At 51.5% G+C, this 11142-nt stretch overlaps 1 protein-coding gene across 1 annotated transcript; it reads right to left on the bottom strand.

Annotated features, from left to right (window-relative positions):
* Positions 1–1087: 1087 nt before the first annotated feature.
* On the bottom strand, positions 1088–9232 carry LOC116241252 (rho GTPase-activating protein 32-like). Its single transcript, XM_090138382.1, has 15 exons — positions 9034–9232; positions 8075–8161; positions 7334–7411; positions 6530–6652; positions 5883–5960; positions 5491–5572; positions 4869–5012; positions 4485–4587; positions 4257–4389; positions 4008–4090; positions 3541–3648; positions 3036–3181; positions 2540–2744; positions 1784–1929; positions 1088–1595 (listed from the first exon to the last, which is right to left on the bottom strand). The coding sequence occupies exons 3-15, from the start codon at positions 7385–7387 to the stop codon at positions 1162–1164; spliced, it is 1839 nt and encodes a 612-aa protein (XP_089994508.1). The 5' UTR covers positions 7388–7411; positions 8075–8161; positions 9034–9232; the 3' UTR covers positions 1088–1161.
* Between the last annotated feature and the right edge of the window lie 1910 nt (positions 9233–11142).

The following is an 11142-nucleotide window of genomic DNA, read 5'->3' as shown; positions in this document are numbered from 1 at the left end:
AGTGGCATCATTCCCCAGTTTCCCATAGCAAGCTGGAGTTAGTTAGTCACAGGCAAGATCTACCACCATTAAACACTCCTGAGCACTCTCTTCCATTGGCAAACAGCAACTGACATCACCTGCCAGACTTTTGCAAGGCCTTCAGTGTCGTGTGAGTTTTTTGTTAGCACTGAACATGAACAAATCTACCACAGAGCAACACGGTGAGCCCTCACTCACCTCAGCAGAGGTCAGCCTGCAACCTCATCCTTCCACCTATCCATGTGCACACAGTTGGGATGGGAGTGAAGGGGAGCAGTGTGAAGCTGTTGGCATTCCCTGCTGTCTGCTGTGGGGTTGTGCTGGTGGCAGTGCGGTTGGTTTGCTTTTTCTTGGGAGGGTGGGAAGGAGCTTTGGGTTAGAGGCACATCCTGCGCCAGAGCATCTCGATGGCACGTGTGGGATCAGCAGAGAAGCAGGTGAGGTTGCACGCCGAGCTGCAGGAGGGGAAGGGGAGCAGTTCCCAGCACGGCTCTGCATGATGCTCTGCGACACTGGGGTGCTTGATCATGGCTCAGCAGTGGGATCAGACAAGGAGGAGGGGAGAAGGAAACCAAGGATGGGAGGGAGCATCAAACACAGTCAGTGAGTGTCTGTGCAGTCTTGCAGACCCAGAGATTCCCAGGTTGTCTCTTCTTTTGTATCACTTGTGTGCTCCAGAGTGAGCAAAAGGTTCTGCTGCTTGATTCTTCTGCAACAGCCGCCTAAAAGGGAAATGGCCACTGAGCTGCAGACCAAGCAGTACTGCCTGACGTTGGTCAAGGTGAGCTCCTCCTGAAAAGCATCACAAAGCCACAGCCAGGAAGCTTAGGATTATCATGAGCAGCATCCAGGATGCGAGAGATTATTTGCTACCAGACCAAATGGTAGCAGAGATCTCTCTCTCTGCAGACATCCCAAAGCCAGACAAAATGGGAACAAACCCGGAGCTCTGCGGCACGCACCCCACAGCCACAGCATTGCAAGCTGAGGTGCCTTGCTGTGTGTGGCATTCATCCCAATCCGTGTGAAGACTCGGAAGGCAGTCAAGACATTGATTGAGCACGAGTGTGCTTTTATTATTATATAAAAGGCAGGAGGGTGTGAGAGGCCCAAGGTAAAGATGGCACTCATCCTCTCTCGTCATGGAGAGAGTGGCTCAGAGCTTGTGCTGCTGTCCGGTGCCTGGGACTGGAGGCCTGATTGAAAGTCCCCATCCAAGAGGTTCTGCTCCTCCTCACTGATCCTGGCCTGTTCCTGCATGGAGGTGCTGCTTTCGGGGCACTCAGACTGTGCTTGGGATGGGATGCACTGCAGAGACACTGGGTTACAATCTGCACTGATGACTGTGGTGTCTGGCAGGCTCAGGTCAGCACCTTCAGCAGAGCCAGGTGTAATGAGGGCACAAACTTCAATGAGCTCCTTCACTCCATCACTGTTGTTACGGTTGTTACATGGAAGGCTGCTGTTGGAGTTGCAGCGATTCGTGCTCCCTATGAGCTCTCCACTGATGGAAGGACATAGTGCATCATTGCTACTTGCCCTGGATCTTCTGGGTTGGCAAGGGCTCGATTCACCTAGAAAGGATACACAGGGATTAGTGTCAAACTTTCACAAGCTGAATTATGACTGTGGTTCTTGATCAGGGCTGAACTGAAGATGTTAGGCACACGCTTGAATGCTAGAAGGAGATACAAGTGCACTGCAAGCTTGAATTCTGTGTTCCTGAAAAGCAGGATTTTGAAAGCTGCATTTGCACCCTTACCTGCCAGGACTACCACTGCTGTTTCTGAGGGCTGCCTGGCAATGCGCTGCAGTTGGCGTTTGGCCACAGAGGATGGTTTTCTTACGCTGAAGCAGCAACACCAACTGCTAGCTAGTGATTCCCTCATCTTGCTGGGTGGATTTTGTCTGCAGAGAGAAAACAGTGAATGCTGTGAGTCGTGCGTGGTGCAGGGTGAGGGAAGAGCTGCACTGAGCTCTTGGCAGCAGTTGCTTGTTCCTAGCATTGCCTGGTTTCTGCAGAAACACAGCTTACAAACTCGCTCTGTTTCCAACAGTTGAGGATGGCTCCATTCCTATAGCTCAGCCCTGAAGTCTGGCTGGCTAAATTTCCCTCAACTCTATCAAGCAAGATGCAGAGCATGTGAGCAAAGGCTCCACAGCTGTACAGCACAGCATCTGAGGGATGGCTTTTATTGAGCTGTCAGGCGTAACTGCTTTCTGAGGAACCGTGCAGCCATAAAGAATGTTCAAAAGCATCTCTGACTCCTACATTAGCAGCTGATCGGCCTCATCTCACTGCCATGTTTAATTTCTAGTGCCAGCAAGTCTGACCAACTGCTCTGCTTAGAGGAGAACTGGCATTGGTTTCAGGCACTTGGCCCTGAAATCTGGAAAACCCCATCATTAGCGTAACTTACTTGCAGCAAGTTTTGGCACTAGAAATAATGGGGAAAAAAAACTACAAAAACCCACCCAAACAATGATGATAGGTGCTGGAAAAGAAAGTCCTCTTTACCTTTCAGTTGGGAAGTTGATGATTGTGTGGAATTTGCCCTGTTCAGCTGCAGGGCTTTCTTCCACTTCAAGGTCCCGGCTGCTCTCTGGCATGATGGGAGAGCTGCTGTGGCCTCGCCTCTGTGCCTGTGCCTCCTCCAGGCTGAGCAGCTTTGTGGCAGCAGAAGAGACCCCCACAGACCTGGGCCCTGAGAGAGAATTGTGCCCTGTAAGGGAAAACCACAGGTAAGAGCGAGGATCAGAAAGCAGCAGCACAGCCACCACAGTTCTGGGGGAGGTGCTGTATTTGTAACATCATCATGACAGTGACAGTTTCCTCCTAGTAAAGTTTGGGCTTGGACATTCTCAGCATCCAGCAACAGGATGCCAGATTCTAATCGAAGCCCAGAAGTCTGCTGTCCCCTCGATAGCAAAAGCATATCTCAAAGGCCCTGGAGAAGGCCTGGATTTGATCAGGGTGTCTGATCAAGATAAAGCTCATGGAGGAAGACACTCACCTGCTCCATCTGCCATGTCTGATGCGGATTTGGAGCAGAAGAGGACGTCTGTGTGGTTGATGAGAAATTCCACAACATCCGACTGCGCCTGCAGTTCCATGCAGGCGGCTCTTCCGCTGGCACAGGCAGACTCGTTCTGCTGTGATCTGTAGAAAAGGCAGATTTTAGAAGTCATTTCTCCAAGATCGCTTCCCCAAGTCTGAATTGTTGCAGCCAAAAGCTGTCAACTGAGGCTCTGGAGACTTCCGCAGTGGGCAATCAGTGATGCCACGGCAGAAATGCTCCTGGATGATCAAGGACACAGCAGTCCCATCTAAAGAAGAAAGCAGAAATTGTCACCTAGACACTGTGCCCGTGGGGTTGGAGAACAGGCCAGGCTCCTGCTCTGCTGTCAGCCACAGATTTTACAGGAGAAGACCACATTTGATGGAGAAAAAGGGAGGACTGCTTTTCTTAACTGGAGAACAGATGGAAGCAGTGTGTTGAAACGGAACCAGAAGTTTACCTTAAGAGGTTTGGAGCCCACACAATGGCTAAGTTCTTGGCATGCATGTTTGTGATGGAGGAGCTCCCAGCCAGACACGCCAAGTGTCTCATCAGGTACTCCAGTGTCCTGGAAAACAAGAGAGGCAAGCGTTCAGCACCAACGAGCATGCCGTGCTGCAATTCAGAAAGCAAACCTCCATTCATGCTAGTTCTTGTTATTGCTACTGTCACGGAAGATGAAGCAGATCCAACTTAACTGAGTGCCTCGCTGCAGCACCAAGCCCCAGCACAGCACAGCTGCAGCCATCAGCTGCACCAAGCGTGCCCCCGTGCCCAGGAACTGACCCCAAACATTAACCCCATGGAGCCTTCAACCCTTCAGCATACACAGGCATCGTGTTGCTGGCATGAGACAAAGCCTGGAATCGCATCATTGCCCTCTGCAATGCAGCAGGCTGAGCTCAACAGGCTGAGGGCAGCACTGACCTGTAGTGAGGAGCGGGCAGCTGCTGGATGGCGTCCTGCATTCTGACCAGCCGCTCCTCCTCTGTAGCGGCACCAACAGCATCCTGGAAGAGTGCAGAAAGGGATTGAGACACAAATCAGGCTAGTAAACCAATGCGAGTAAACCTCACGGGGCTGACAGCAAAAGGGCCTCAGAGCTGGGGCACTGCTGCAGCCATCTCTCAAGAGGCCCAGGGAAGAGGGAAATGAAAGATGTTGCCTTGTGCTTACCGAGAACTTGCCGTACAGCTGGTGGGTGAGCAGAGGGTTCGGGAGCTCCCTGAAGTACATCTTGCAGAGGGAGCTCGCGCTGTGAGTGTCACGGACGGTGAGCTCAGGAATCTGCTCAGACTCAAATTCCTGCCTGGAGAGAAGGACGCAAAAACGGTTGAGAAAGAGGAAGGCAAGCCCAAAGCCACACCAAATGCAATCCAGCTGTGTCAGTCGCAGCACTCTTACCGCAGTCTCTGGATGTTGGACGCGACGCCGGACAGCCGGTATATCCCCTGCACCACGCCGTGCTGCTCAATGAACTCGGCGCAGCTCTGGAGGACCTGGGGGACTAAAGAACACGTGCCAGCGGTTACTTGAGCTCCTCATTCAAGTTCTGGTTCAGGCTGTGGTCTCGTCACATCCCATCCACTAAGCCCAGCCAGGCTTGGTTGAAGCAAATACAAATGTGCTTGTCTCTGAGGAGCATTTGCCTCACTTTATCCTTCAGCCATCACCTCCCATTACACGTCTCTCCACTGCTATCAGCCTGCCCCCTGCTAGATATGATCTCCCTTTCATCTTCTTCAGATGCCCAAGAGAGGAAGATCTCAGGAATGGGCTGTTCCTTACCATCACGACCAGAGTGGAGAAGATGCTCTCCCAGGTCACAGCCAAACACCTTTTCCTTCTCCACCTCCCGCTCGGTCGGTTTCTTTGGGCGGGCCTTCACCAAGGAACGAAGGAAGGTGATGATCTTGCTGCGTTTCTTGGGCACTGCAGAACAAAAGGAAGAAGCCAGGTCATTTCAGGTTTGGCTCAGTAGGACGAGGCCGAGCACAGCACATTCTACAGAGCATGTTAAAACGGAAGAACATTACTAACAAGTATATACAAAAAGGGATGTTCCCCATGCCTGGAGGAGCCCAAGGCCAGGTGGGATGGGGCCCTGGGCAGCCTGGTCTAATCTGACATTAAATGTGGGGGCTGGCAGCCCAGCCTGATACAGGGAAGTGAAAGCTTAATGATCCTTGAGCTCCCTTCCATCCCAAGCCAGTCTATGAAGATCCTATAATTCCCCCAATTCCAGTCATAAACACACGAGGATTGGACCAAATCTCTGCCCCGTGGTGTGCATGAAGGATCATCAATACAGAGGACAACGTCGGATGGATAAAGGAGGTATTAAATATGGAACACACCCCCCAAGAAACTTCATTTTTCTTCCCCACACCATCAAATGTAACATCCGTACCTGGCTTTGGCACTGAATTGATGAGAGCCTCAGGAACATTCTTATTAATGAGTTCCACACACTCCCCTGGGAAAAATCCAACCTGTAGCAAGAACAAAAAGAGAGGCCAACTATTGCATGCTGCATTTCTCAGGTCTGAACTGTTAAACCAAAATCCACATAACATTTCCCTCGGAACGTGCTTGCCTGACACTCTGTAAAACTATCCAGCAGAATATGGCCTGCATAAAGGTAATAATTTTTCAACATTTGCAGCCAGAGGCAAGGTCCTCTGACACTGACACAGGGAAACCGTTTACGTCCGTTAGGCATCCTGTGCAGGCAGAGCAGCTCTAAGCTGAGTTTCCTGCCTTCACTTAAGTTGCACTCTCCAGTCTGAAGCTTGTGCCTACCTGAAAGCCGTGCTTGCCTCTCCACCAGGGGGTCTGCTCCTTGGGGGGCATATCAATGACACACACGATGTCTCCCACCTGCAAGAGATTGCAACGTCAATCCCAGCTTCAGCACGGCTGGGAGGAAAGCACAACTCAAATGACCGCATTCTTCTGCACTGCCAAACATCGCCGAGCTTGAGAGCAATTGCACCAGTGCAGCTCTGAAGGCATTTGCCGTTGTACAACTGAACTTGGAGGTAGAAGAGTCACTACGTTACACAACATACAGAATACAGCTGTGCAGTAGGAAATGGTTCTCAACAGCAGCAGGGTATGGAAGAGTTCCAATTAAACCGCACACGTAAGGTGGCAGGGCTTCCTGAACAGATCTACACACTCCATATGCTGGTCTGCTGTTGCTCAGGGACCAGGCTACAATACTGGGCAGTATCTGTTTGATCAGAAGATTCAGAAGCCAAATAAAGCCATATTTTAGAGATGGCTGAACTCCTCCCTGCATCCAACCCGGTGCAAGTCTGATCTGGAACTGAATCTTCTGAGCTTCGTCTCACAAAGCATTCTGAAGGTGTCTGAGAATATTCCTTATGCATTCACACCTTATACTCTTCTGTACAGGACAACAAGGAACGCCTTTAACTGCTTACCTCAAAGGAGAGTTCATCCGCTGCCTGGGCAACGTATCTCTTAACAACATGGGCAGCAGCAATAGCTGGAATATTCACAGCTGACTCCTCATGGACCAGCAGGGGCTTCCCCTTGTTCTCAGTCTGAAACAGAGAGCACAGGCCACGGTGAGGAGCGGAGAACAAATAGGGAGGATTTCAAGGTGAGGAGCACATCTGCAGAAAAAGCTGCAGGAAACGCACTCGGTCCTTATCATGGGCACATAAGAAGGAACTGCAAGTCTAATAACAGCTGTGTCTCTTCCTGGTGTGCAGCAGGCACACGCCAGGCAATGCAAAGATGCATCTCTCCCTACCCAGACTAATCAGCAATGGCACTGACGCAGACAGGTGGCCTTGTCCATTTTGCCCCATCCTTTCCTGCACTCTTTGTGCAGGAAGGCTGACTGTTTAAGATGCTAGGAGACCGTGAAGAGGGAAACGAAAGCTACGGCTGCAGTTACAAGGTGCAAACAGTGCCATTGCAAGCACAAAGCAGCTCTCTTGAGCAGTTCAACCAACAGTGAGGCCAAACAGGAGCAGAAATGTCTGTTGTTTCTGCAGCTATTTCAAGGGAAAAATCAGTAGAGGACAAACACCACAACCGAGATGGCTCCAGTACTTTTATAAACTTGCCACACTGGCACTACTGTCTTGCCAAAGAGGAGCGTAAGGAGCTGCAAGGATTCGGCCTCTCCTGAAAAGCAGGAGAGCACATCTGCGGCTCTGCTGCACTCTGCTGGCTCCAGTCAGGGAACAAAGACCAATCAGAGCTTCATACTCTACCTCTGCCCACGCCACGTCAGGCCCACAGCTGATCTCACTGCACGCCACGGCCATCAGCACGGGTGTGACAAGCTGGAACTGAAAAGAAACACACTTTTATTTTCTCTGTTCACACACCACACTATTGAGAGACTTCTTCAGAACTACCCTCAGTTACCCACTGGCAGGTGTTCTAGAAACAACCACTGTGTTCCGTCAGTTCAAACGTGGCAGCCTGTTATGCAGCATCTTCACAAGAGGCTATCCCTCTGCTAGCAGGTGGGGACTCTGGCACAAAGCAGCACATGCATTTGCCCTGAGCTCTCTGATAGCGCAGCAGCAGGGCAGTGAGAGGTGTCACTGCTGGGGGTGGATCTGCTCCCCAGCCCTCATCTCCCAGCAGCCTCACCACCAGCACCTGCCCAGCCTTGCACATGGATTTCCTCTGCTTGCATCTCTGCTGTGCTCCCCACAGCTGTCGGGCACACTCACACAGCCGAAGCATGCCTGCTGGTGTCCCTGGGTCATGTTGTGCAGCTCTGCACAAGCTGGGGCTAGGACTCTTTGCCTAAGGGATTGGTTTCCTTAAGACCAGCTGGTCACAGCACCACAGACAGCATCCTTGTGAGGGCTGAGCTGGAGAGCACGTGGAAAAAACCCACACGTGACCAGCGTCCCATCAAAGCTGGATGAGGCTGTGTTACTAAACGTGGGGCGTTACGGGCTGCTAAAGCATGTGGGGGGACAAAGCATGGCAGGTACCTGGCAAGAGATCAGAACGTGGTAGACAAATGCCTTGGATTCGCAGCCGTTCCTTGTCACTTTGCTCTGATCTTCCACGAGCAAAAGCTGCACCAGGGAAGCAGGCAGAGGGTGGAGAGAGGAGAGAGAAAGAGCGGGTCAGTGAGCTTCCACAATTTAGCAAAGACAGTGAGGGAAAAAACATGGGACAAATGCCTCATTTATGGATCGCTTCGGAATGCATTTATTGGGCAAAAATTACGCCTGATGGTCAAGAGTAAGCAATATCAGAGAATCACAGAATGGCCAGGGCTGGAAGGGACTTCAAGGATCATGAATCTCCAACCCCCCTGCCGCATGCAGGGCCACCAACCTCCCCATTTAAGACTAGACCAGGCTGCCCAGCGCCCCATCCAATCTGGCCTTGAACACCTCCAGGGATGGACAGGGCATCCACAGCCTCTCTGGGCAGCTGTTCCAGCACCTCACCGCTCTCTCTGTGAAGAATTTTCCCCTGACATCCAACCTAAATCTTCCTTCCCTCAACTTAAAACCATTTCCACTTGTCCTGCTGTTATCTACCCTTCCAAAGAGTTGATTCCCCTCCTGTCTGTAGGCTCCCTTTAGGTACTGAAGGCTGCAATGAGGCCACCCCGCAGCCTTCTTTTCTCCAGGCTGAACAAGCCCAGCTCCCTCAGCCTGTCCTTGTAGGGGAGGTGCTCCAGTCCCCTGCTCATCTTTGTGGCTCTCCTCTGGACCCCCTCCAATAGCTCTTTTTCTTTCTTGTACTGTGGGCTCCAGATCTGGACACCGTACTGCAGATGGGGCCTCACAAGAGCAGAGTAGAGGGGCACAATCACCTCCCTGTCCCTGCTGGCCACTGCTCTTCTAATGGAGATAATATGATCCTATGAGCTCTGCCAGCCAGCATTTCTCAACACTCACTGCCCCCCCGTCTATCCCACACTGTCTCAGCTTACCTACAAGATGCTGCACAAGACGGTGTGAAGACAAAGGTACTCAGTCGATGCACAAGTGCAACAAGCGAGCTGCTCAGTCAGAGCTCCAGCGCTCCAATGAAGGGACGCAGCACGCACTGCTCCTCCCCTCATTCTAGCCCTTATGACATCACTGAGGGCCACCAGGCTGCTCCACCATGACGGACAGGGTGGGGAGGCAAGTCCACATCACAAGACCAGAATATTCCAACAGCCCACCCCAACATTCTAGAATCAGGGGGTGCTTGGAATTCTACCTCAGCCAAATCCTGGAGAAGCTGGCACGGGGTCGTCATGGCCAAAGTGCAGGACCTGGCGCTTGCTCTTGTTGAGCCTCGCACAACTGTCCTCAGTGCATCCCTCTGCAGGGCCTTCCTGCCCTCAGGCAGATGGACGCTTCCTCCCAGCAGCGTACCTTGCAGTGCTGGGCCCATGTAAAATCCACACTAGAGTCCTTTTTTTTCTTTTTTAATTCAAGGGCAAGTTACAGCACCGATCTATTTCACCTGGAAGGAAATAAAGGAGGAGATGGGAGAAACACAGAACTACTACCAGACTGCTTTATAACTTTCTTACCCCAACTTCCCTTGCCTCATCCCCTACCCCAACTCCTGGATGATGCCCACAGGCTGATAGTTGGATCTCAAATCCATGGGACTCCTTTGACAGGACTCCATCAAAAAGGATGTCACACTTGTTCCATACACTCAAACTGGCCCAGCAGTGGTATCACAGTCACTTAACACACACACAACAACCAAACCCCGAGTATGCGCATCCCTTCCTGCGATACTGGAGCCCACAGCTCCCCTTCACACCTCCGTGGATTTCTGATGTTTTACACTGATGCAGCCTTGCTGCAGCTCCGTGGCTGCCACACGAGGCCTGCAGGACCTCTTTCTCTGCAAACCCCATCTGCAGGCATTGGTTCATGAGGTTCACCTCCTGCCCTCCTGAGCAAAAACAAGCACTAAGAACAAGAGGACAAAGCACGCTGGATTCAACCTGGCCCGATCCCCAACCCTCAGTCCTGTCAGACATACCTGGGTGTGGAGACTCATCCCCAGAGCCTGGCTGGACATCAGCACAGGCATCGTTCTTCAAACGCCCCATCCAAGCAGCAAGGGATCAAAGCATTGGGACAGCTGAAACAAAAATGCTGTGTGAGTTTCTTGTTAGCACTGAGCAGGAACAAATCTACTGCTGAGCAACAGGATGTGAGACAAGCAGCAGAAGACAACCAACCTGCAGAACCAGCTCGCTTGGGGTCGGTCCAGATGTTTGTCTGCTCCCTTCCATGGCCCAGGCCAAGCTTGCTGAGCTGCTGCTCCTTTGTGCAGGGGGAAATGGTGCAGATGCTATGCGGTGGCTACGCACAGCACGCCTTTGACATGCTTTTCCTCTCTCCATCTTCCATTAGCAAACAGCATCTCAAACCTTTCCTTGCTAAAAAATCACTTAGGTAAAAATGAACTGGCAGGCTTGCTTTTTAAACTACCTTTCTTATACAGGTTGGTACTTTAAAGAAGCAGCTCACCAAGCAATGACCTACCTTAGACAAGCTCAACCTGCAGGGAAAAGTTATTCCTCTGTGTCTGCAGACTTTGCACACATTTCCAGGTGCAACAGCCAGCCCAGTTCTCAGCACAGCTTTACCAACCACAGAAATCCAGTTTGTGCCCACCGTGCTTTTCTCTCTTCTGAAACACTGGACTGCTGCAAGAAGCAATGAATAAAATCACAGAATCAGGGTTGCAAGGGACCCCCAGAGATCATTGAGTCCAACCCCCCTGCACAACGGGCTCCGTACAGCAAGCTGCACAGGTAGGGCACCCAGGAGGGTCTGGAACATCTCCCGAGAAAGAGAATCCACAGCCTCCCTCAGCAGCCTGTTCCAGCGCTCAGCATCCTCGCTGTGAAGACGTTCCTTTGCATTTTGGTGCAGAACTTCCTATGCTCCAGTTTATGGCCATTTCCCCTTCTTCTGTTCCCACAGATCTCTTAACATATTTAAAAGTATTAATCAGATCTGCTCTCAGTCTTCTTCCCTCAAGGCTGAACAGACCCAGGTCACCCAGCCTTCCCACACAG

The sequence above is a fragment of the Phasianus colchicus genome, chromosome 3 (assembly GCF_987193195.1).
Source record: "Phasianus colchicus chromosome 3, bPhaCol1.hap1.1, whole genome shotgun sequence".
Lineage (NCBI taxonomy): Eukaryota > Metazoa > Chordata > Aves > Galliformes > Phasianidae > Phasianus > Phasianus colchicus.
This window is presented reverse-complemented; position numbering and strand designations above follow the sequence as displayed.